The following is a 25790-nucleotide window of genomic DNA, read 5'->3' on the forward strand; positions in this document are numbered from 1 at the left end:
GTACTCATCCATCAGCAGCAGCACGCCACCCTGTCCGTCTGAATCCATCTCTGTCCACTTACAGTCCCAGCCGTCACTCTAAATGCAGCTGTCTGCCAGGAGGCTTGCTCTGTCACCTTCATGGTGATGGGGTGTAAGACAGAGGAAATAATGGGTGTGTGTTGGTGTGTGTGTGTGCGCGCGCGCAATAGGCCAGCAGTAGGATGGATGATGAGTCAGGCTGTTTGTTTGATAGTTGGACTCTGCTGAAGGGAGAGCCAAGGGAGAAAAGGACAAAACTGCCTGCCAGATGAAAAGGATGGAGACGAGCAGTTGAGGAGGGATGGAAGTCCATGATGCCCTTGATGAGGATGAAGATGATGAATGCATGAAAATATATATAAATAAATAATTAAATGTGAAAAAAACTTCTATAGAAACTCTGACTTAGGCTTTTGGTCAAAACTGATACATCATAATCCTGATTATATGACAGTAACAAGCGTCAAACTCCAAATATAATGGAGCCTACATTTCCCAAAGTGCAACAAATATCATCTTTTTACCCACGCCTTTCAGATATAATGTCCCCTGTTATTACAAGCAACCAGTGTTTCAGCTCAAACCAAGATGACATCATTGGCTCAGTCATTACAAAGGTCCTGAGGAACCACAGAAAATACAGTGTTACGTAACTGTGTTCACGGGATGAACCAACCATACTCCCTGTGACTAGTTAACTGACCTTGATGTGTAAAATTGGTAGAGTTTTAGAATCACAGTTTTAGTACAGCATTTTTCAGTTGTGTACATTATTATCAGAATTTTTAAAAATCCTGCTCATGGTGGATTAAATTAGATTAAAGATGGATCAGTACTGATCCGTCTGTATTACTCTATCCTCCGTATTGCCAATAAATCCCAAATAAATTCCAAAACCAACCATAAACTGAAAAATCTTCACTGATATTTTTCTGTACAACAGAACTGCATTGTTGTCATAGCTACACTGGATGACATCTTCCTTCATTATGAGGGATGTGGATGCTGTAGTTTATTTTGAGACAGCCATATGTGCCATCCTGCTGTTGTAAATACTCAGCTAGCCAGCTACTAACTTACACTTGGGCTGCCAGCCGTCCCATATAATACAGGATCATCCCATATTGAAAAATAAAATGCACTGTCCCTTACTGAATCAATACTTGAACGTTCAATATGGCAAGGTAGAAGAGTTCAAATGAGATTATATACAAAGTCTTGCAGTGGTGTCTTGAAAACTAGAGAAAAAAAAAAAAGCAGACAAACCAAGAGCTAATAAAAATGTGGGACATCATTTAAATATGCATGACAATGAACGATGAAAATGCTGTGCAATGCCACACAATATAGAACACCTGGTCACCTCAGCCATTGGGATTTGAACCCCCAGCCTCTGATTTCATGATTTCAGAGTCAACAGCTTTACCCACAATCCTCAGCTCCACAATATTATTATCTTCCATTACATGTATCGCTTTGTCTTGCTTGACGGATACAGAATAATAAAATTAATAAAGTAATTCTTATCTTATCTTATAAGTGAAGCTTTCTGCTACTGATTACAGCAAATACTTGTTTACATCTATTCGTCCTAACAAAGCAGGTTCTTCTGCGGATCTCATTAACCTGGCCAATTAAATGTAAATGTAAATGTAAATGTACTTTATTTATACAGCCCTTTACAACAATCCTTTCGGAGTACCAAAGTGCTTTACATAGTGTAATTAAGGTTTGGAATAGGTTATAGCCGGATTTTCCTGCAGGGTTGAGCTGACTGTCTGGTTAAATTGAGAAAATGGATCTGAGAGCCACTCACTACCAATGAGTAGTGATCAAGTGCACTGTCCCTTACTGAATGAAAACAGGACGCTCAACCTCCTCTAATGCTCCACTATGTTTTCACATGTCTGGTATGTAATTAGAAACATGACATCCAAAAGTTTCATCATGAGACATAATGGAGATATTAAATCAGAATGACAGGCAGGTTGTCTGTCACTGTCAATCACCGTCATCATTGCCGTGATTGAAAAATAAGAAGATACTATATGAAAAAAGTGGCAGTATTTTTTCAGCAGGCCCAGGATTCCTAGCAACGGCCCTGCCAAGTACACACAGTGTATCCCTGCCTGTGCTGCATGTGCAGTGATTATTTTAGTAAGCAATTTGGCAATTATTATGTGACATGTTATTGATTTTTGTTGGCAGGAGGTCTGTTGAGCAACACACAGGCTGTACTGATTTTTCTTTTTGAGACACATCACCGTCATTGAACCAAACATAGAATATACCACCTTCTCCTGTGAGTGTCTTCACCCTTGTGTAACCTTCCCATCCAAACATAAAGACAGGTCTGTTTTTAGACACAGCCAGTGGCGCCTCAATACTGGGAACACCTATATTGAACATATTGATCTTACATGGATCCTCCTCAGCGTGTCTGCTTTTCTATATTTGCTAAAATAGACACAAGATTTTGTGTATTATAGAGATGTTTTTTTTTTCTGTTAGTACCACGAGTCTTGTTATAGCTGTTATTTCTATAGGCCTTTTCAATATAAAGCACAAACACTGTGACAGCCACAGGCAGCCAGACTTCAGAGAAGAAAAAAAAAAAAACAGCTCAGCACTTCTCAAAACAAGCTGGGAGTCCAAATTACACCAAGTCCTTCTGGCGTAGCTACAACCTTGACATAATGTGCTACACACCTGAATATGATATCCCACTGTCTCCTGTGAGAAAATACCCAGCAGCACTGGAGGGAACAGAGGTCAGCAAAGATACACTGTAATCCAAGCTGCTCAGGATACTATGATTGAAAATGCTACTACACATTCACTGTACAATAAGTCATCCCAGGTCCTCTCATGTGCCCGTTTCATAGTGTGCCTATGCATGTGCAGTATGTGGAGCACCTTAAGTGTTGAGTGGACTATTGGCTGGCTGCTTGGCTGGCTGCTCTTGAGTGTAGTCTGCAATAAGATCTAGGTATTGATCCATTCATGAGTGACCTTCAGACGAATGGCCACAGGCAACTGCTACTGATTGATGAGGCAGAGAGGATGCTTATCCTGCAGTCGTGTGTCCAAGCCCAACACACGCTGCGCACATTTCATGTCTTCTTGTTCTTTCAAAGGAATAATAAAGGAAATGCACTCAACCCACATTTGAATACCAGAATGAACATGAGGATCAACAGCCTCTCTTTGGAGTTAAAACATACAAACACACGGATATAGATACATATAATATGTTTAAAATACATTCAGTTCTTTTCATTTTCCCTAAGAAAAGATTAAAGACAGCTAATGCGGAAGGTGGATATATTTAGGATCTGATAATCACAACAAGTGGGCCATTGTTCCCAGCGGACCAGTGTAATCTCCTGACTGAAAACAACCACAGAGGTAGCTAAATGTTGTCTTTTTACGCACAAGACACAATCAGGGTTTACGCACGAACAGCGCGCGGGGGGAACTGACCTGGGGAGAAAAGAGAGGGGGGAAGGTTTTGGGTTGCCAGATAAGCAGACACCATTAGTGCATTAACTGTCACGGTCCAAAAGCTCCCAGCTGTCAAAAGGTCTCCTAGCAACAGGCCAGCGCCTCGGTCCACAAAACTATAAGAGACGGAGAACAGAACAAACCTCCCCCGTACGGACACAATAATCCTGTTGCATCCATCACGGAGCGCGCTCAGGCGATCCACACCACATTTCTCTTTTAGTGCACCTTTTCGGCTTTGCAGGAATTTACTGTATTCGGCTTTATCTCTTACATTAATGTGTCACAAGCTCACGCACCTCATATAAATGTGTTATGAGTCAGTCCCGGCCCCTCTGGCGTCTCCTCCGTTACAAATGTCATTTGATGTCCGAGGTTGGAGTCTTCTGCATCCGCGGCGAGAGGAGAGGAAGAGCGGCAGCGGCGAGCAGATGCGCTCACTTCACGGACACTTTATTGCTTCCACGGTAGCACCTAAATTGTTACATTGTAACCCCGCCTCTCTACGACGGTCACATGAATATCATGGACACGGAGGGGATACAGCGCCCCCAGGTGGATAATTGGAACATGGCATATTGTGTGAGCGCCTGTGTGATTATTAGCCGACTACATACAGTAAAATAGGCGCCTGCAGGGACACTAGGGGTCCTCTTCGGATCTCCAGGGGGTGCACAACATGAGGGTTAGTCTGCCTAATTAATAAATGATTACCCTGCCTTATAGCCTTCTTGGCTTTTTATATTTTTCCTAGGTAGACCTACTTGAATAGCCACTATACAGTCGATGAGTAATAGTCTGTTATGCCAAATATATTGACTGTTTATTGGCTGAATGCTGTTTTTGGTTTTTGTGAACTATTTCCCCTAAGGCACAGCTGGATTTCAGTTCTTAAGAATAATTTGATCAATACCACAGGAATGGATGGAGGTCACGACATCTAGCGGTATGTAGGAAAACTACACCTGCATCCCCACTCTCACTCTATCGCCTCATCTTTCCATGAAAATGCAATAGCACCTCCTGCCGAAAAAAGTCTACTGAGGTGAATCACAAATGCAGATATTGTCTAAATTAATGAAGGCCTACACATTAGCTTTCTTAAACAACTAACAGTCTAATGTCATCCAGTCTAGTAGAGATAGGTGTGTGCTTTTTTTCTTTTTCTTTTTTACCTTCGGTCTGGGGTTGTCCCGTCATTATCCCATATCTACACATGATGCGTTCGAGTGCTCCTCGTAAATTCCAATACGAACTGTTGAATTAAATAGTTTTATAACTGTTATTATTAGTTATTCGTTAGTTATTATAGAGATAGCCAAGATTAAACTCAAAAACATTTTAGTTAAGTGAAACGAAACGAACACTCGAACAAATGCTAAACATGTCTAATAGGCTACGCTTTCTAGATTTTACGCCTCTAGTTATTGTTTGAACAATTTACTAAAATATATTAAAGTCTTTACATCTTTCATAAGTAACGTAGCCTAAGCCTACGATCAATCCTCACGTCGGTTCATACATAGCCTCTGTATTGAAATCGTCGCATTTCCGACTGTCCGTGAAGGCAGCTTCACTCCAGAGCAGCCAGACAAGAAAAGGCAGAGGGACCGTGCTGGAGCTTATCGCAGGAAACACGCTACCAAATTCCCCACAGATTTATCCCGACGAGTATCCATGTAGCCAGCTGTCGCATTAACTCCCGGCTAGTTAAAGGTACGTGTTTGTGTTTACGTTTTTTTTTCCTTCTTCTTTTTTTCTAATCAGCTCTCATAGTTTTCTAACTTTGTTGTCGCTACCGAAGTTGTCTCGGCCCCGGTGTGTGGTTTAGCTGCCGAGGCTGGGATGTTTACTGTAGCTACTCTCTCTCTCCCTGTCCCCCGGCTGTTGGTGTCTGTTTTACGGGAAATTGACACAAGAAAACTGACCCTTTCTCTAAAGTAATTAACTTTATGGGAGTATAAGTTACTTTACTCGTTTTCTAACCCGCACATGTTTGCTTGTTGAAGTGTTGTTGTTTTTTTCGATGGTACGTGTCAAATATTTGCTTTGCTCACTTCACTTTTGTTGTCTTTTTAATCACTGTTGCTATGCTAACCAAAAACTTTATGCACCTAGCTTTAGTAGTGTTTGCCCTAGTTACCTTATTATTGCATTGCCTTGACCTTAATGGCCTACTGCACTGTGAAGAAGGTGGTGACATGGAAATCCTAAGTAAACTCTCACCACCAGTCAGTGATATCAGTAGGCTATAGTCATCATCAAGTATATAAACATCTTATCTGCTTATTATAATAAACCATATCTTGATTTGAAATGCTACTTGTTATAATACTTGTGCACACATGTAAGTAACTGAAACTAATATCCATATTAATCCTCAGTGGGCCCCTGTGCAAAGTTAAACCTATTGTTGCTTTTAGATCCAGTGGGAAAGTAGCCCATAAAACTTTGTGAGGCATTCAAGATTCATAACTGCATAATATGTGAGTACGTGTGTGAGGCTTCAACACTTTTATGTGAAGCTTAATGTGCATCAACAAGCTGAGACTTATTCTACTGAATCACCTGGATCTTTAGCGTTCCCCACCCCTTGTAAATTCATGCCTTGCTCACTGGGATCGACTGGATTGTGGTCTTTTAATTCCACCTGCTTGATGCGTCTCCAAACAGACTGGAGCCAGAGGATCCTCAAGCAACCTGTAGAGGAGCATAGGAAAAAAAGAAGAGCAGTTTAGTTTCATCCTGAAGGTGATAGTCCCATTAGAGCCTGCACTGTAGACTGCTTTGATTATAGGGCTTCAGTCTGTTTCTACTCTATAATATTGTAGTAAATGTGTTTATTATAACCAGCTACAAAAGTAATCTCAGATAAGATTCCTTCCTGATGATAGATTTTCATGAAATCCAGGTTGTGGTCTAAATCAAATCTCTCTGCCCCTTGTTTTTGCCAGAACTTTAACTTCGTTTCAATAAAATTACATTCATTTCATTTCAGGGATGTGCGATTCCTGTCTGTGACCCAGAGGCACATGCTGACCAACCAACCAGGGTGGTGGGTGAGGGGGGGAGGCTGATGGGCTCCACAGAGATGTCCCCAGGAGCAGTGAAATGTGGATGACAGCCTGAACTGGGCCGCCAGACGATCCTCACGTTGAGCCAAAAAAGCAATTTGTCCTACTTTACACAATAAAAACAAACAGTCTGTCTGTCACCATGCTGATGCCAGGACCACTATGGGTGTGTCTGGCACTGATGTGGGTGGTGGGAAGCTGCAGTGCCCACAGCCAGTTTACCTGTGAGCCCATCAAGGTGCATCGGTGCTTGGGGATGTCCTACAACATGACCTTCTTTCCCAACATGATGGAGCACTATGATCAGGATATTGCAGCCAGTTATATGGAGGTGAGATTTTATTACATTACGTTCATCAGTTTGTTGATATACCAGTATTTGCCTTGTCGGTTCTTCGGCATTAAATCTTATTTACTGCCACTAGAATGAGTTTTTATATGCTGACTTTTGATCTTTAATATTGTCCAGCTACAAATCTCTATTTCAATTCTCAGTTTAATATCCCAGACTAGTTTATGCCTACTTTTAATTATAGTATTGGGTGGACCAGTCAATAAAAATTCCCATGTCATTGATGTGAACAATGTTTGGCTGAAAATAACATATCGTTCAGACCCACAAAACTTTATTTTAAAATTCCAGTAGAGATCTCAAAGTTTCCAAGAACATATTAAATACTTTAGACAGCACTGGGGTGAAAAGTCGAACACATTAACACAGAATGTGTCCGCGACATTTTGAAGTAGGCGATATTCACAGCCTTGATTTTTCTTCAGGGGAAACTTTACATGAAGGGATTTAACAGCTGCTGACCCACGTTACAGAATCTCATTAGCCTGGGTTTCTGTGATGAGTTGTAATTATAACAGCCTTTGATTTAAAAAGGCTTCTCCTGCATGTAAATAAAAATTATAATTCAACTCACATTTAAAGATAATGAATATCATCTCAAAATGATTGCCATTATTAGTGCTCTCATTTGTGCTATTCATGGCTCTGGTCTATAAATGTCAGTGTCTGCTAGCCATCAGAAGTGCATATTGATTGAACTGTAATTACCATTTTGTAATGGTCATCAACAGGCGCACACAAATTACCAGACACAGTTTGTCCACAAATCATGCTTGATTGTTATAGAGCACTATATAGTGAATGCACAGTTGACACTCGTATTGTTGTGAGCACGATAACCATGAATCTGTATGCCTGGTTGGAAGTCGCTGGTGTCATACATAATGGATTTTAAAAACATTGCCACATTGAAATTCAGAGGAGGAATGAGAGTGTTGAAGAAGAAGGAATGTCTTCACATTAAGTTGACTTCAACAAGAAATGTAGATTAAGAAGGAATTACTTGTCTTTCTTATTTATGGCGGGCTGGCGGCGACCTACTGTACAAGGTAGGACTTGCTACACTCGGCAGTGATCATTGGGAAACGTATCCAACCTTTGTGCTTTATTTCCACAAATATGTCACATGTAAATCTCTTTGTATCATTGTAATTTCTATTTTCTGACACAAAAAGTGTGAAGAATTCAATTTTCTGTTTGTTCATAATTTCTCAAATTTTTCCTAGTGCAAGTAAAGTCCATTAATCTTAGAGTTGTCTGTCCGATGATATTCTCTTTGTTGTCTTACTCCTAATGCCCTAGTTACATCTGTATCTGTAGACTCAGTGTTGTCATGTCCCCTCCTCAGCATTGAACTCGGTCTCTGTTGCAGTTGCTGTCCTGTGTCTTTAGCATTCCTGAAGGCCAGGGGTTTGGGTTACACTCGTTTTGGTGTCGGAGCATTGAGCATGAACAGTGATCTGTTGAGGGAGTCTTTTGTGTGGCATCTGGCAAAGGTATAGGCTTCTTATTTCACAGCAACCGTGCCACGGGCAACTTTCTCGACTTTGTTGTGAGAGCCCTTTGATTTCTGGAGGAAGGGGAGGGACACACCCAGTGCTACACAAAGCTGCATACCACAATGTATTCTCTCTGTTAATCACTCACTCATTTTCCCCTGTTTCCCCTGTACACGAGCGTATACCTCCACCGTCCTGTCTCCCAGGTGACAGGCTTACACTTTTATGGCCTACATTCAACATTACATACTAAACATAGCTCTCTGAGAGCGTGCAGCGATTTATCACAAAGCCCAGATGCTGTAATGAAGCCGGCTTGAGCTCCGTACTGGGCTCGGTCCAGCCTATCAGTAGGATTTTCCGGAGGAGGGTTAACCTTTTTCCGCCCTTGATCCCAGATTCCACTTTTGTTTGCCAGCTTTTGAAAACATAAAAGTTTGAAGTGTGAGAATACAAAGAGAACGGAAAGACTAATTGACGTAGTGTAACGGACGGACATGGCACACTTGAGGCTCTTAAAATATCTGAGCTAAAGTTTGAGAAGTGAGAGTCAAGCCATTTTTGATTTAAAAAAAATAAAATCATTTAATCCCCAAAGTACTTTGCTATGAAATTCTCTGCAGAGGATTTTTTGCTTTAAGTCTCGACTTGTACCACTGGTCCCGGTTGAAGCTTTCTGAAACGAGGGCAGTTTTTACAGTAAGTCTGCTGTAAAGCAAATAAAGGTCAGATTGTTGAGCAATGGGGAGCTCACTGACAAGGAGTCCAGGACCTCCACCGGAGAGAAACAAGGACACTTACTGTCAGCGGGGGCAAGCCCAGGGCCCAGAGACGTGGGCTCACTGCCAGACTGGGTTTCAGGAAGAAAAAAAAAGAGAGAGGAAACACTGAATAGCGGACTGTGTGGACCAGAGTGTGTGTGTGTTTTTGTTTTGTGTCAAAATATTGGCAGGACAGACACTGACAAGAGTCTGTCTACACATAAAGATGTGATGATAGTAGATGAGGCCCAAACTGTGTGTCCTATTACTCTTAAATGTCCACACACGAGTGAGCAAAGCATCCAGGCTGATGATAGCTGGTTAAAAGAAGCCTCTTTAAAAGTCTCACTTTAAGTCCAAGGATACTGAAACGACAGCGCAGACATGATCTGGACTTGGTTAAGTGGAATCAAGTTGTCTTCTGTGTAAGCCGTGGTCTCCCACTGATAATCCACACACCCTGCAGACACACTAATGCTGCAGCTCCTTCCCCAGCCCAACCTATCGACAGCTGTGTGCAGCATTCCTGTCTTCCTGGCCTGTTGTGTGTTTCCAAAACGTCCGTCCACTCATTTCCTGCCACCTATACTGCCTCCCCACCCCACACCCCACACCCCACACCCCACATCCCACCCCTTCTCCTTCCCCTCTGACTAGTTCTTGACCACTGTGTTGAAACGGAAGAATATGGTCCCCAGCCAGTGAATGGAGCCCTTTGTGTGGCGCTATAGAGCTCTGCAGCTTAAAATTAACTGAATACTTTATGTAGAGCATTGAATCCCCAGTGTTTCAATGTTCAAAGTCAAGATAGAGTAAAGTTAAGCTTTGACCAAAGAGCAACAGTTCTGCCTATTGGTTACAGCCAGGTCAATTTATTTACAGGCCATTTATGATCATTTTTGACTGTTTTCTTTCTATCATATGTCACAAAGATTTTCATGTGGATTTTATTGATTTCTCAAATAGTGACAGTGTATCTGCACTTCTCTTCAAACTTAAAAATCATGTTCATGTATATACATATTTTCTATTCCTATTTTGCACTGTATTGTTATCGGTATAGTCACAATAACATTTCACCGGTGTTGTACTCGTACGGCCCAGCATGTGACAAATAAATCTTTCTTGATTCTTGATCTTTCTTGATTCAGATTAACTTCAAACGTGGATCACAAGCTCTCATTTTCAGCATTGCATAACTTCTCTCTCTCTCTCTCTCTTTCTCTCTGTGTGGATCCACAGCCGTTCATGCCTCTGGCTAAACTGCGCTGCTCTCCAGACGTCCACCACTTCCTTTGCCAGGCCTTTATCCCAGCATGCACCGAGGAGGATACGGTGATCCGTCCGTGCCGAGAGGAGTGTGAGACCGTCCTGTCCGACTGCGAAGAGAATATTCGGATCTTTGGTATCACCTGGCCCCCTGAGCTACAGTGTGATAAGTAAGACTTAATTACAGACAATCCATAAGGGCAATGCTAATTATTCCTGATATATTCATAATCAGTGACTATATCTATGCTCTTTATCTTCTAGGTTGGACCCATGTCACCTTGGTGATGGTTCATCTTTCGCTGCAACCACAGCAGTGACCTCCTCATCATCTAAGAGGGACCTGGGCTTCTGGTGCCCCCTGCAGTTAAAAACCAAGCCAGGGCATGGATCATCGTTCCTGGGCGCCCAGGACTGCGCTCCGCCTTGTTCCAACATGTACTTCAAACCCCACGACATTGATTTTGCCAAGAGCTTCATCGGCGTGTGCTCCATCATCTGCCTGGCCGCCACGCTTTTCACTTTCCTCACCTTCCTCATCGACGTCAAACGTTTCCGCTACCCCGAACGGCCCATCATCTTCTACGCCGTCTGTTACAGCTTTGTGTCGCTCATATACTTCCTCGGGTTCCTGCTGGGGAACAATGCCGCCTGTACCAAGGCCACGCATCCTGCAGGTGTGGATACAGTGGTGCTCGGCTCTCAGAGCAAAGGCTGCACTTTGCTTTTTATGCTGCTTTACTTCTTCTCCATCGCTGGTATCGTGTGGTGGGTCATACTCACCATCACCTGGTTCCTGGCAGCTGGACCCAAGTGGAGCTGTGAAGCCATAGAGAAGAAGGCGGTAAGGTTTACAAGTGTATTGTCAAGTGTTAAAGGGATAGTTCAACATTTTGGCAAATTGGCACATTGCCATAATCCCTATAGTTTTAGGAGTAGGTTTGTTACCTTTAATTGTCGGTGCAAGCTGTTTTTAGAATAGCGGAGCAGAGCCGCAAGCTGCTCAGAGCTATGCTACGAGACTAATGGGATTTCTTGGTTTCCCTCATCAAACTCATCAAATACACAATCCAACAACTCCGAAACACTCTCGTGGACAAGTTGTAACCTGCACATTCACCACGCTATGAGATAATAACAGAACGTTATGAGACGGAGCCATTTTCGAGGCAAATGCAGAGACTGCTTGCAGAAAAACTGCCCCCGACGGGAACGGCATCAGTGACTTTGCATGAATTTACCTCAAAACAACTGAGTCTCATAACGTTCCGTTATTATCTCATAGCGTGGCGAATGTGCAGGTCACAACTTGTCCACAAGAGCGTTTTGGAGTTGTTGGATTGTGTATTTGATTAGTTTGAGGAGGGAAACAAGAAATCCCATGAGCCTCCGTAGCGTAGCTCTGAGCAGCTTGCGGCTCTGCTCCGCCGTTCTAAAAATAGCTTTCACAGCCAATTAAAGGTAACGAACCTACTCCTAAAACTATATGGATTATGGCAATGGGCCAATCTGCCAAAATGTTGAACTATCCCTTTAATACATAAAAGAAGTGTATAAGTTAGTTGTGAAACAAGCAGACACAGGCTGGTGCACACATGAAAACAGAGCTCTTTGTCCTCTTTCTGCAGGTGTGGTTCCACTCGGCTGCGTGGGGGATCCCTGGATCGCTCACCGTCATGCTGCTTGCTCTCAACAAGGTGGAAGGGGACAACATCAGCGGGGTTTGTTTCGTGGGACTCTACGACCTGGACGCCCTGCGCTACTTCGTCCTGGCTCCGCTGTGCGTGGGCGTCATCGTCGGCCTCTTCCTCATCCTGGCCGGCATCGTTTCCCTCAACAACGTGCGGCAGGTCATTCAGCACGACGAGCGGAACCAGGAGAAGCTGAAGAAGTTCATGATCCGCATCGCCGTGTTCAGCTGCCTGTACCTGGTCCCGCTGGTCACCCTGTTGGCCTGCTACACCTACGAGCAAAGTCACCGCAGCACCTGGGAGAATACCTGGATCAATGACCGCTGTCAGGAGTACAGCATCCCCTGCTCCTCAAAGGTAGATAATCATGGACAGATTAGAGGAGGCTAACCCCCTAACCCCACCCACTACAATCATTTACTCAGTTGATGGGTTCCATTGAGTGTCTGTGGGTTTTTAATGGTTGACTAGATGAGGGCAAAAGTGAAACAATCAAAAGTCAAAGCACACTGCAAACTTGGAAAGCTCATCAAAGATTAAAAAAAAACGTATAAATAAGGTTGAAACCACAATCAGCAGCTGAAAAATGTTTTGTCTATATTGAAACCCACACGTTTGTTGAGAAGTCACTGGACCCTGGTGGTGAACCCTAACACATCCATTACCTAAGGCTAACAGCACAGCTTCCCACACACTCTTAATTACTTTAAAAATAAACTCACATTCCAGTCTGGCCAGGCCTCACAAAGGCTGCAGCATGTGTTGAAAGTTTTACGTCCACAGTTGAAGTAACGAAATATAAATATTTAGGCAGATGTTTTAATAAAGGCCTGAAGGTGAATGTAACTTTTCCATAGGATTCAACTCAGAGCAGAAACAGAGCAAGTGATAAGCATTACTAAATGACAGTATGAATCTAAATTTCTATATATTTAAATCTAAAAAACATTAAAATCGACAGCGTACAACAAAAACAAACTCAGTCCATCTTTCGGTAAATGTCGGTCTCTGAGCCAAGAGGTTCCGACAGCTTTGTGTTACAGTTGTAGCCTGCTAAATTGAATTAAATTAAGTTAATTTGTGCACTTGCTCTAGATCACAAGGATTCAGTTTTCATTTGAGTTTGCCTCTTTGTTTCAGACCGCGGAGCTCGACCGTCCTGACCTCTCTCTGTTCTTGGTGAAGTACTTGATGACACTGGTGGTAGGAATATCCGCAGTGTTCTGGGTCAGCAGCAAGAAGACGTGCTCCGAGTGGGCCTACTTCTTCAACAGGACCCGCAAGAGAGAGTAAGACCTCATACAATTCACATCAGTTTTCATAAGAAATAAGGCAAGGCCAGGCAATTTTATTTGTATAGCCCGTTCTTTTTACAAACAGTTTGTCTCAAAGGGCTTTACACAGCATCATGACAACATCCTCTGCCCTTAGACACTCACATCAACTGAGGAAAAACTCCCAAGAAAACCCTTTTAACGGGGAAAAAATTGGAGACACCTCAGGGTGAGCAACAGAGGAGGGATCCTGCACCCAGGACCAATAAATAATAAATAAATAAATATAATCATCACCAAACATTTCACCTTCTGTGTTTGACAGTCCCATCAGCGAGAGCCGCCGGGTGCTGCAGGAGTCCTGTGAGTTCTTCCTCAAGCACAACAGCCGCGTCCAGCACAAGAAGAAGCACTACAAGCCCAGCTCCCACAAGCTGAAGGTCATCTCCAAGTCTATGGGCACGAGCACAGGCGCCGCCGCTCCCACCAACCCCTCAGCCGCAGCCAACGCCAACAGTCAGGGAACCTCTGTGCTGGGCAATCACGAGCACCACGTGCAAGGCTCCCAGTCGGAGACCTCGGCCAGGGAGCACCTGGAGAGGGGAGCCTCCAGCCGAAGCTCCAGACGGGGGGAGAGGGACAGAGAGAGGGAGAGGGAGCGGGAGCGGGAGCGGGAGAGGGAGGGGGGAGAGAGACGCAGCAAAGGTGGAGGCTCCAGTAAGGTCAGCAGCCGTTCAGAGAGCATGCACAGGATCGCAGATGGCCGGTAAGTGAGACAGTGTGGTAGAGCTGACACTAGTTTGACCTTTTCTGTGACTTTATGTTTTAAAAGAAAAACACAGACGTAACACTTTTGCCACTTTTAGTTTTTCTCCTACTTGATTATAGGGGTGGGAATCTTTTACTATCTCACGATTAGATTCGATTCTGATTTTTGGGGCCTACGATTCGATTCAAAATCGATTTTCGATTCAAAACGATTTGATTCGTAATGATTTCTGCTTCAGTCTATCGGTGTGCAAAGGATCCTCATGATCGACTCCAGTCTGCTTTGCAAGACTAAAGTGTCTTTTTCACATTTATTGAGTTTTAAACAATTATCCATGCTTAGATGGAATTGTTGAAACTGTTGCATAAAAGCAATATCACATATTACTTAAGTAACAAAATTAAAAGTGCCTCTTTATTTAAAAAAAATAGTGCAGTCAAACATGCTGCCTTTTAATTCTAAGGAAATGGAGGCCGACAGACAGCAGATTTGTTTTAATTTTTTATTTTTTAAAATAGATTTTGGAACATTTTATATCGATTCTGAATTGTATTAAATGATAATTACGATTCTTATGTGACTCGATTTTTTGGCACACCCCTAATGATTGCACTTTATTGTGAAAATGTGAGGTAGAGCTACGCGTGTACAAGTTTTAACCTCGCGTGTGTCCCGGCTGATTTAGGATGACCCCGAGGAGCGAGCTGTCGGAGGCCAGGCAGGTTCCCACTGGACAGCAACATCCAGCTTTAAACCGATCACACAGCAACAGCATCATCCAAGACTCCACCCACCAGCTGGTGCACAAGGTGCTTGAGGAGAGCAAGGACACAAAGGATAGCAGCTGCTGAGATATCCAACTCCAACGTCCATTTGTCCATCCATCCATCCATCCATCCATCCATGATAGCGCGGAGAATACAGTCTCACTTGATGCTGGTTGATGTGTCTTGCTATACATCATATTAGCTCCATACATCAGATAATGATTGTAATAGTTACATGTTAGTCAGTAAATGTTGGTTGCAGCAAAATGTAACAAACCCACAAGTATTTCAAATGTAGTATGTCGGACCAGAATCTGGGATTTAGCAGAAAGTCTAAAGAAGGTAGAACATTTAGTTTGGGTGACAGCTTTACTTTACTGAGCTTTTAGCCTCACACCTGAATGTTACAGAGCAGCGCAGCTGTGTCCCAACTATACAACTACCAATCAGTTGTTATAGCATGGATTAGGGCTGCTGTTGTGTAGATTGGTAATTTGGAGGTATTGAATGCATACTAGGAAACAAAAACATTAATGTAAATATTCAATTTTTTTAAAGAAAGTCTGTCACTGGACAAGTCGCTACACTGTACACAAGTTTTATTAGAAAGGTCATGATGTTGCCAAACATTCAAGATCTTGCTGTGTTTTTGAATGTCTTATTGTTCTCCCTGGAAAAAGATGCTTTGTCTTGTCTTTTGTTCTCCTTAGAAAAAAAAGACATACTCTTAAACTTGATATAGTTTTTTTTTTAGTTGTCTTAAAAGAAATGCTTTTATTTTTTGTGTTCATTTTTGACTTGTTTCTGTTATGTAAACACTGATTTTACAGAGGTTGCGCCCTGTAAGGGTTTTTCAAACACGTGTCCTGTGACTTTGGATATAGCTTTATAGTTTTCTGAAAGAATGTGTGTCCTCTGAGTAGATCCTCATCTTCAAAGAACCTACAGATGTTCTACATGTGTGATGTCTACCTGTGTTCTTGTTGCAGGCGCCAATTCTTATGATCTTCAAGCAAATTGAGGAAACAAATCAAACAGGCTTTGCACTATTTGATACTAAAAGCACAAACCACTAATTATTAAGTACGTGTAGACATAAAGACATAAAAGAAAAGAGGATTCGGTGATTGTTCGGGGTTTATTTATGACATGTGGACCACGGGCCATATATCTGTCCTTCAAGAATTTCTGTGGTTTATGTGAACATCTGTCAAGCTGAACTATTTTGTAAGGGACTGATTCTTCCCTCAACTTTCTTTACCTTTTTTTTTAATATTTGGGAGTCGCATGACAAATCCAATGACACTAAAGGGAATCGCTGTCTGTCTATGTCTACTCTTACTCTGGCCTGTGGACAGGGATCTCTGCTCATGCTGTAGTCTCGCCTATGAAATGCCCTCTGCAATGCTGGGAGATGTTTTTACAGTTTGTTTTTTTAAATGTAGCCTGTCTTTTGTATCCGTACAATTTCATTTTGATAAAATATTGAATAATAAAAGATTGAATTTATGTGTCTGGCTTTGTCAATATTTAACCTAATATTGGAACAACAACAGTAATATAAAGTATTACATAAAACAACAGTGTTAAAGTCAATATTTGCACACGGCAGCTCCTGGGCTGTGTATGAAGCTCATAGGGATGTTATGAGGGATTTTTTTTCTCTCCCTCTCTCTCCTGAGGAGCAGCAGCTTCACTGGCTCCTTCCCTGTCGTCCTGCCTCCTCTGGACTCAAACCGGCTGGAGTTGGAGTCAAGCTGTCGCCTCAGATCTCAGAGAGAGCTCACAGTCCGCTGTCTGTAGTAGGATGTCTCCCCTTGTTGCCCGCCTGCTGCTTCTTGTCTGCCTGGTTTTACCTCTGTATGGCGTGGAAAAGGTGAGAAATAGAGGATACCGAAAGGATCCTGACGCCGACAAGGTAAGAGGGAGTAGATAGAGGATAAAAGCACGCACATGTCCAAAAGTTCATGTGGCAGTCCACATTGGATAATGCTTTGCTGCTTTTACAACGAGTATTTAGATTTTTGATTTAACAACTTTATTGTCGTGAAGCCGCTTTGTTGTATTTTGAACGTATCTATATTAACACAATTTTGCATGTCATGTCCTTGAACTCATCATGGGGACTACTTTTTCTTTTTGCCACGCGTTGCTGTTTGCCAGTAGTAGCCTATATTTAAACGACTGAATCTCCCTTTAAAAAAAAAGTTTCATGCTGATTCATGCATATGATCCACTTGAGTGAGTGTGGTCACCACTTTGGTAAAAACGGCCTCCAAAAATTACCTGGTCCCGTCAGCAGAAGAGAAATGCTGTGATGTAGACTTTGTATGGTCAGCTGGTTCTCTATTATTCCAGGTCTGGCTGCTCTCCAGCAGACTGAATGGACAGAAAAAAAAAATTCTAAACAGGAAGTTGGGGTCTGGCTCACTGTCTGTCTGCTTTTCTTTGTTATCTGTCTGCCTGCCTGACACATTTTAAAATCCTTTTGTCTAGTTTTGTGGGATTAATTATGAAGGCGATTGATATTTTAAGGCTGATAAATGTGTTAAATCATCTCTAATAATGTTCTCACAGATACCTAAAGTGGGGTCCACCATCACAATTCACTAGTTCTCAGTAACTCTTGTTGTAGACTATTTTTGTGCAGAATTACATAATCCTCTGGGCTGTAGTTGGAGAACAGAGTGGACACACATTTGCTCTTTAACCTCTTGGGAATCAAATGAAAGTGAAACTTGTGTTTACTTTACTGGGACTCTGTGAACCCCCCACGCACTGACTCCTAAAAGTCTGCGTGCCCCACTCCGAGATCCCCCAAAGTCATATTCTGCAGTTATAAGGGACCACAGCAGAAGGTTATAATGAATAGCATCTTATGTTACCATCTGTATCTAGTGCACTGGAAATGATGCAGAAAAGCCCAACTGCACTAGGCACTCTGGAGAAGGAAGATCTTCTTATTTGAACAACATGGTAATCAGAAAATCCTGCTTTGATTCCTCTTGAGATCCTCTGAATGTAAAAACTCTCAAAGCCAAGCAAGCACTATATCCACGCTCCGCATGCTCAAGGAGCGCTTCGGATTCGCGCCTCAGTTTTTGACTAATGCATGAAACACTGATTTCTCAGCACTTTGGGGCAAATACAGCTTTTTATGCTTCAGTTACAGTAATGGACTGTGTTGCTACTAATATTCAGCAGGGCTGGAGTATAATTCATGCAGGCAGGCAGCACCACTGTAGAAACGGCAGACTGGAAGCTAATATAAAAGTCATCTGTGTGGCTAAGTGGACAGAGGTTCCATTCAGCAGTCTGCTTTGAAAGGTCTCCAAAACTCCAACCCTTAATAAAACAGAGTCATTTCCTATCTACCATGCAGGCTTGTGGAGTATTTGCGACATTTCCACATTTTCCCACCTATTAGCCAAGATTATTGGGGAGTTTAGTCCCTTTTCTCTTAAAGGATATAGTCTAGGTCCATTACAGCTCTTGCATACCAATACCACAGCCTACTGGGGTAATCACAGACTTTTCAGTTTCCTATAGAGATGATGTCAGACCTCACATCTTCAGGTTTGCTGCAGCAAAGCCACTTAATGGCTATAACAGACTCTGAGCCATCTGCTCCACAGCAGCTGATGTTAGAATACTGTAATTGTCTCCACGTTTAGCCAACATTTCAGATTCACATGCTATGATAGAAAAGATTTTTCTGCTCTGCTCCAGAGACTCCGGACTCAGGACAAGATGTTGAGACCGGAGTAAAAGCTCTTTGTTCTTTCCTGCCTTGGGACTTTTTTTTTTTTTTTTTTGCCTTAATGCCTTTTGGCCATGTGCCCCCTGTAACTGCACCACAGCTGCATGCTGAGCAAAAAGGGCAGTGATGACCAAACAAAAAACCCAGACCCAAAAGCTTTTGGCATCAGTGTTTTGCTTTAGGGCGAGGACACACTCCTACGTGTCAGTTTACGTCTGTCCTGACTAAATGAATGAGTTTATGACCCTCACAAATCAGCCAACTAAAATTAAAAACCCAAATCCAGCTAAAAAAAAAAAAAGTCACCCTACAGATTGCTGTCCGCTGGTCAAACTGTGTTTTTGAAGAACAGGTTACACAACGCCATTTGGATCTTCATTGTGTCTTTCTCTGTATGTGGTAGGTTTTTGGCAAGCCCCCCTGTCTCTGTGTGCGTCTGTGTGTGTGTTTGAGTCAGCTTGAGTAAGATGCAGCATCTGTTTAAACATAGCAGGAGATTCAGCAGGACAATGAATCACACAGAGAGCCGTGTGGTCAGACACCCACTAATTTAGGCTGTCACTAAGGCCTCAGTTCCTCATTAACACAAGATCTGTCTCTCACTTGCTTCATGGCTTCATGGTCGCTGGTTCTATTGCTTTGCCTTGGTTCGGATCACATCTGTTTTTACCCTTAATTTCAGCCTGATGGCAATGTGTTTGTTTATATGACTTGTAAATGAGGTATAATCTGGCTGCTTGTGTGTGATGGTTGGATGGATGGCAGCGTTCGGGTGTCTGCGGAGCATGCAGCCCTAACAGGGATTTAACCCCCCAAGGAAGAAAAGAGAAAAGCTGAAACAGGAAGTGTGATAAAAACAGGCTTTGCCGACTTCACCTTAACTTCTTCTCCACCTTGTTTTTTCCAGTTTAGTAGCTGCATGCAGGGCCCAGCAGGCACCGCTGGCAGAGACGGTAACCCTGGGGCCAACGGCATCCCGGGGACACCAGGCATCCCCGGTCGGGACGGGCACAAAGGCGAGAAAGGCGAGTGCATTAGCGAGATCTTCGAGGAGCCCTGGAGGCCCAACTACAAGCAATGTGCCTGGAACTCTCTGAATTATGGCATCGACCTGGGCAAAGTAGCTGTGAGTACTTTTATTGCAGTTGCAATTATATTTCTGAGGAATGTGAGTTTTCAAATGAAGCATTATACAACCCTCACCGTGCATATAAATGGTACAGTTACTTTTTATGATGTGTTGCAGGACTGTACGTTCACCAAGCTGCGCTCAGACAGCGCCCTCAGAGTCCTCTTCAGCGGCTCCCTCAGACTCAAGTGTAAGAACGCATGCTGCCAGAGGTGGTACTTCACTTTCAACGGAGCAGAGTGCACAGGACCGCTGCCCATAGAGTCAATCATCTACTTAGACCAAGGAAGCCCTGAGCTCAACTCAACCATCAACATCCACAGGACATCCTCAGGTATGATCCGAATCAGAGGCAGGAGACGATCATTCACTTTTGTTTATCATTAGAAATATTATAGTTTAAGGAAACCGGTCAACATCTGTTAGGAATTAGATGAGAGGATCAATATTACTTTCATATGAGAATATATGATGATACTATAAAATGACAAGAGCAGCCAAACTAGGCAACAGTGACAACAACAGACAACATTCACTCTATTGCAGTTGTTATTATTAAGATGAAAAGTGAAAGAAACAGTTTCACAGGTCAGGATTGGCTGACCTGACCAATCAGAGGATATTATGGATTTGAAATTGGATTTTTGGTTTGGCAAAGTTACACAGAGACACAGCTGTTTAGCTTAGCTTAGCATAAAGGCTGGAAACAGTGGGAAACAGCTAGCCTGGCTGATACACATAAGAGTATAAAACCTACAGGTTGTGTGGTGTACTGACAGTTATGCGTTTTTGTGTTTATTGGCCAGATGTAGCCTACTAAATTCCTGAAGTTTTCATAGGCAGCACTCAGGAAGTTTCTGCTTTTTACTTTAGTGACTTTGTTACTGTGTAACACTCATTTTTGAGTTTTTGTCTTGTTCACATTACCTGCTGCTACCTTTGTTACCTCTGTGTTTCCACTTTGTCCGACCTACGCTAACCTAACCAGCTGCAGACTGTAGATGTATACATGTACAAATCATAATTAGCAGTTGTATCAATCCATTCATCTAACTCTTGGTATGAGAGCAAATAAGCTGTTTCACTGAAGTGACACACTTTTCCTCTCTGTGGGTATTTAACTGCTGTGTTTTCTGTAAAGCAACATTTTGTCAACAATTTCCAAGCTTGAAACCAAAGTTACTCTCTTCCTCTTTAGACTTTGAAAAGTTCACCGCAGAAAACACAGAACAAAATAAAATAAAACAATAGTAATTTTCCATCTGCGGAGCTGGTCTGGGTGTTCCTCGAACTTCATTTGCACCGTCTCTTTTGTCTTTTTTTCTCCTCAGTCGAAGGCCTTTGTGAGGGCGTCAAAGCAGGGCTGGTGGATGTGGCCGTGTGGGTGGGGACGTGCTCTGACTATCCCAGAGGTGACGCATCTACAGGCTGGAATTCAGTATCCAGGATTATCATTGAGGAGCTGCCTAAATAAAAATAAAAACAGCCCTGGTAGTATAAAAGTATGTTATCTAGTCCTCCAAAATGATCAGGTGTGGTTTGCCGAGGCACCACAGTATCACTGATGGTAACTTGAATGTTTTTTTGTTTTGATAAAATACTATACTAGATGACAGGCCTGTAAACAAGAATACTGTGTCATTCTGACAACCAGAAATAACATTGTACTGTAGCTTTTCTGCGTGTGCTGGTCGAATTCAGTTATCACGTAACAGACATTGTGACAATATTTTAACTATGTACTCATGTGATCTGTTTGTATTCACTATTACTATTAATAAAAAAAAATCTTTTTGTAAGAATTTAACTCAATAACGTGTCATTTATAATCACTACCACACCCGCAATACACACATGAAACATGAGGCAACAGAGTTAAAGCATAGTTTGGATTTTATAACAAAAAGTTATAAAGCAATACAGTCACAGTCTGTTGCACGAAAACAAAGATAATGTCAACCAAGAAGGCATTTTTTGGAGCCACGTCTAAAGTCACCAAGCTCTTGGACTGAATATCATATCCATTTCCATTTTGTGCGCTTAAAAGAAATAATTTAAAAGAGACACTCACACTACACGTACATGCAACTAGAAACCGGAGATTTCTATTTGCCGTTGATAATTAGCTTCTAACATTTCATCCTGTGTCCCTTTCAGCTGTGAGGAAACAGAAAATGTAAACATAACTACTGTATGGTGAAATATTTCATTTATCTTTATCCCTGACATACAACCCCCCAAAAAACAGACTTAGACATCAGTTTTCACAACACAGTGTTACATCCACTCAGTCACAGTCAGAGTTTAAGTTGATGAATCAGGGACACATGATATGCTCATCACATTTCAATGACAATCCAGGATTTGTCTTGAAAGAAAGATAATCCACTGTCCAGTCAGTTAGGTCAGTTTGGCAACTTTTCCATTCATTTCCAGTGCGAATGAATGTTTCTCACATCAGCACATCTCTACATGCACTGTGGGAGTTCAGGCTCAGTCTGATACTTTTCTCTCTCCCTCTCCGTTTATCTTTGTGCGTGTGAACTCAGTCTTTGCAGCTGTCCATGCTTTTCTTCCGAGTCTCATTGGTTTTGTCCCAGAAGGAAGCGAGACACATTCTCATACACTACAAAGGTGATGCAGCAGGCAGGAGTGACACGTATCAAATTGGGGATGATGCCTTTGTAGAAACCGGTGGCGCCTTCGTTCCTGCGGAGAAAAGTGACAGAATAATAACCGTGAGCCAGATTGGATAAAACAGCCAAATTTAGAAACTGATACTGGGATGGCATGTTCACAGTCCTTTTGTGGAAGAAGATAGTGATCATACCTCCACGTCCGTCTTATGACATCAATAACTCCATTGTATCTATTGTGCTGGTCTTGCAGGCGAGCTCGCACCACCTGATAGGGGTACGTTGTGGCCACAGCAAATATTTTGGATAGTGCTGCCATTGTGATGTATTCCAACGCATTCTTGTTTTACACAAACAGACAAAATGGAGAGAGAGTGTGAGGGAGGCAGAAAACAAGTGGAGCGGGAAAACTGATGAGTCACGTCTTTAACTGCTATTTATCAGCTGTGGGTTCGGTCTTATTAAAGTGAAAAGTAACAAGCCCAGTCCCTGAGTTTTATGTCACACCGAGCATGTTTCCACTAGGTCTGTGGCTCCTGAGGTCACTGACTCACCAGCTTTGCCTCTGAAGGCACTTTCTTGTACTTGTTGTAATCTCTCTTGAGCTCCTCGTAGGCCATGAACTGCAGCGCTCCATGTGAAGTGCCAAACAGACCAGGAACATAACCCTTTGAAATATACACACAACTGTAAGTCAGTCTGTCTCGATTCACTGAAAACAAACACAAAACCAATAGAAAAACCAACTATACTAAGTCTACAGCTTCATTTCTATTTAAAACATCTTTTGTCAGATGACATTGGGTAATTTGGTCACAGTTGTCCTGCCAGGCTAATAAAATTCATTTAACTGTCCCGAGGGAGCTTCAAAGTCCTTTATGGGGAGTTTGTGCTCCACCACAACCAACAGAGGGTGACGGTGCCCTCTAGTGGTGAACCAGGTACTCCAAAACAAAAATTCCTTACAGTCCAGTAAGAGTTAGTGAAGTCTGGGCTGCAAATCTGATTATGGTAATGACTTGTTACAACTTCTACTCTTGTGATACCACATAAAACAACTAACCTTACTGTTGCCATTAGCTACCACCAGCTAAAATGACTATTTCTCGGATTTTATACATTTTACAGAAGTCCAACAAACACATTGTTGTTAAAAAAAGGAAAATCCAAGGCACTCGTCTTTAAATGTGTAAAAAGCATTTATTCAAAATGGCTATTTCATATAGAAAAGATAAAAACATAATGAAAGTGGGTTGCAGAGTGCAGACCAAACACATTGTTGTCTTACCTTGTACAGTCCAGGCACTCCCTCGTGGCGGTAGATCTTGACCAGAGCGTCCACCATCCCCTTGTACTGTTTACCGGTCGGGTCAGCATTGTACTGCAGCACCAGCCGCGTCTTTGTCACCCAGATTGGGTTGGTTAGGGTGAGTGTCAGGACGCCTGGGTGAGCGTGAGTGGGAGATTGTTAGAGTGAAGCCTATTTTAACATGCAATAGACACTTTGAAGTAATTACAGGGGTGACTTTATTAGCTACACAGGACTGTTAACCAACCACTTCAAAGAGTAAATTAATTAAAATGTAATCTGTCTTGCAGACAGGATCAGCTGGTTCAGTTACTCCCATCAAACAGAAAATGCCTGATTTAAATGAATAGTAAAATTATTGTGCATTTGCCTAACAATAGATATAACCTGGTGATATTTTAATTAATATTTTGAGAATAAATAAAGGTTATAAATAAAAAAGATAATGGAGTTATTCCCTCTGCAGTCACCAGTTTCTTCTAAAATATTTCAACAAGGCTAATTTTCAACTTCTGACCTAATTTGACCATCAGGAAATGGATTCATGTGACCCTGTAGTACTAAAATGAACAGGGGGTGATACACTAATTTGTATTTGCCTGCTGTTGGCTGAGGCCAGCCGGACCAGAGCAGTATTATCTAGCTGCTGCTGCTGCTGTTGTTGACCGTGAGCAGACCGTGTGAGTGTGTCAGCAGTGTTTGGATAAATGTGGTGCTAACCTGCTTCGGCTGCAGACACCAGGTGCTCTGTGGCACTCAGTTCAGTTTGACGACCTTCCTTTGTGTACCCTTTGATTGCATTGTAGCTGCAAGGAAACATAGTTTGGGAAATAACACACATATTACAGTTACAGAAAAAATTAAATCTCATGGTCCAAGAGGTTTATAGTTTACTGCATACGTACATAAAGAAGTAGAGACCCCACGACGCTCCAGCACCCCAAATATTGGGCGTCACTCCCTGGTAAAGTCCTCTCAGTCCCTCCTGCTGCCAGACACTTTTCATACAATGCATTATGCTATTGTACTTAGGTCGTAATTCCAAGCCATCACTCACTGCAATAGAAGGACATTAATAAAGAGCTTTGTTAAATCCTGTCAAAGAGCACATTAGTTAGAGGAAGCAATTAAGTTTTATGATGATCTCTAAGATATGACACTATTGTACTGTTGTGCTATTGTACACCATAATGCCTTTGCAAATGAAACCTACATATCTCATATATTCTGCACACATTTATTTCCATTTAAGGACCAGAAATACAGCTCCACATTGTGCAGATGACTTATTACAATAGACAATGGCAAATACTTTCATTTTGTATTTCATACTGTACCTGCAAACCTGATTTTGACCAGATCCAGTGGGTGAAGCGCCAGCGTCGAGACCACTCCTCCACTCAGTCCTGCGACCAGGTTTTCTACCTTCACATGGCTGAAGACCTGCTGGACATGTCCCACTATCGACACGGCAGAGACGGGTTTGCTGGGTAGTCCCGTCTCTGCTACGTTCACGGTACCGTGATTAGGACCCGAGCTCATGTTTTAAAAAGTGTAAATAACTGAGCTAGGTAAGTTAACTCCTGTCAGCTAGCAGTGTTTACAAGTGCGAAGTAAAGCTAAAAATCTGACTCTGTAGCTCTCACTGACATTACTCGGTAAATAAAATACGGAAGACGGTCGGTACCAGCACTTTGAAGCTTTCCTCGTTTTCGGTGCATGTTAGCAAATGAACCACGTTTTTGACATGCGGTAGGAGCCCATGACTGAGGTAAGAAGATCACCCAAAATGTCAAAGCCCAGTCCCTCAGCTCGACCTTGCTGCTAGTATTAAGTAAAGGTTAAGCTAAAGTAATCAATAGCAGTACTTCCGGGTGTTACTTTCAAAATAAAACACTAGCCCGGTATTCTTTAATAAAATAACACTACGCGCATTTTGTTTCTGGTTAATGTGATTTTTTTTCGTTCAATATTT

At 42.4% G+C, this 25790-nt stretch overlaps 4 protein-coding genes across 7 annotated transcripts in view; 2 read left to right on the top strand and 2 right to left on the bottom strand.

Annotated features, from left to right (window-relative positions):
* Positions 1–4011, bottom strand: part of klhl32 (kelch-like family member 32) — a 31271-nt gene extending 27260 nt beyond the window's left edge. The window contains exon 1 of one of the 2 annotated variants that reach the window (XM_085802801.1): positions 3825–4011. In XM_085802801.1, coding sequence (XP_085658927.1) covers positions 3825–3829 — 5 coding nt within the window. In that variant the 5' untranslated portion in view covers positions 3830–4011. The remainder of the gene's footprint in view (positions 1–3824) is intronic. The other variant, XM_085802800.1, reaches the window with a different exon arrangement.
* Positions 4012–5094: 1083 nt separating this feature from the next.
* Positions 5095–16489, top strand: fzd6 (frizzled class receptor 6). Its single transcript, XM_085802802.1, has 8 exons — positions 5095–5241; positions 6524–6930; positions 10454–10650; positions 10745–11324; positions 12109–12528; positions 13312–13460; positions 13771–14211; positions 14900–16489. Exons 2-8 carry the CDS (start codon positions 6742–6744, stop codon positions 15063–15065), a joined length of 2142 nt encoding a protein of 713 aa, XP_085658928.1. The 5' UTR covers positions 5095–5241; positions 6524–6741; the 3' UTR covers positions 15066–16489.
* A 180-nt stretch (positions 16490–16669) lies between these two features.
* Positions 16670–21353, top strand: LOC146972508 (collagen triple helix repeat-containing protein 1-like). Of its 3 annotated transcripts, XM_085802806.1 has the most exons (5): positions 16730–16899; positions 17880–17957; positions 19649–19867; positions 19988–20204; positions 21202–21353. In XM_085802806.1, the coding sequence occupies exons 1-5, from the start codon at positions 16789–16791 to the stop codon at positions 21342–21344; spliced, it is 768 nt and encodes a 255-aa protein (XP_085658932.1). In that variant the 5' UTR covers positions 16730–16788; the 3' UTR covers positions 21345–21353. The 3 variants fall into 3 exon arrangements, with proteins under 3 accessions (XP_085658933.1, XP_085658934.1, XP_085658932.1); XM_085802807.1 differs by lacking the exon at positions 17880–17957 and having other exon boundaries at positions 16670–16899; XM_085802808.1 differs by lacking the exon at positions 17880–17957 and having other exon boundaries at positions 16674–16857.
* A 394-nt stretch (positions 21354–21747) lies between these two features.
* Positions 21748–25672, bottom strand: LOC146972509 (solute carrier family 25 member 32-like). Its single transcript, XM_085802805.1, has 7 exons — positions 25153–25672; positions 24721–24871; positions 24536–24621; positions 23795–23949; positions 23061–23174; positions 22701–22846; positions 21748–22579 (listed from the first exon to the last, which is right to left on the bottom strand). The coding sequence occupies exons 1-7, from the start codon at positions 25355–25357 to the stop codon at positions 22453–22455; spliced, it is 984 nt and encodes a 327-aa protein (XP_085658931.1). The 5' UTR covers positions 25358–25672; the 3' UTR covers positions 21748–22452.
* Positions 25673–25790: the final 118 nt, after the last annotated feature.

The sequence above is a fragment of the Trachurus japonicus genome, chromosome 16, assembly GCF_045865225.1.
Source record: "Trachurus japonicus isolate A0001 chromosome 16, Traja_1.0".
Classification (NCBI taxonomy): domain Eukaryota; kingdom Metazoa; phylum Chordata; class Actinopteri; order Carangiformes; family Carangidae; genus Trachurus; species Trachurus japonicus.

Bases quoted from the DNA above. Each gene is read 5' to 3' on its own strand.
- fzd6 (XM_085802802.1), top strand. From the start codon at position 6,742: ATGCTGATGCCAGGACCACTATGGGTGTGTCTGGCACTGATGTGGGTG. The intron at 6,931-10,453 runs GTGAGATTTTAT...GTGGATCCACAG, and splicing joins TTGCAGCCAGTTATATGGAG to CCGTTCATGCCTCTGGCTAA. The intron at 14,212-14,899 runs GTAAGTGAGACA...CGGCTGATTTAG, and splicing joins CACAGGATCGCAGATGGCCG to GATGACCCCGAGGAGCGAGC.
- LOC146972508 (XM_085802806.1), top strand. From the start codon at position 16,789: ATGTCTCCCCTTGTTGCCCGCCTGCTGCTTCTTGTCTGCCTGGTTTTA. The intron at 16,900-17,879 runs GTAAGAGGGAGT...ATCTGTATCTAG, and splicing joins AGGATCCTGACGCCGACAAG to TGCACTGGAAATGATGCAGA. The intron at 19,868-19,987 runs GTGAGTACTTTT...GATGTGTTGCAG, and splicing joins TCGACCTGGGCAAAGTAGCT to GACTGTACGTTCACCAAGCT.
- LOC146972509 (XM_085802805.1), bottom strand. From the start codon at position 25,357: ATGAGCTCGGGTCCTAATCACGGTACCGTGAACGTAGCAGAGACGGGA. The intron at 24,872-25,152 runs GTACAGTATGAA...CTTCTATTGCAG, and splicing joins GGTCAAAATCAGGTTTGCAG to TGAGTGATGGCTTGGAATTA. The intron at 24,622-24,720 runs GTACGTATGCAG...GTTTCCTTGCAG, and splicing joins TGGGGTCTCTACTTCTTTAT to CTACAATGCAATCAAAGGGT.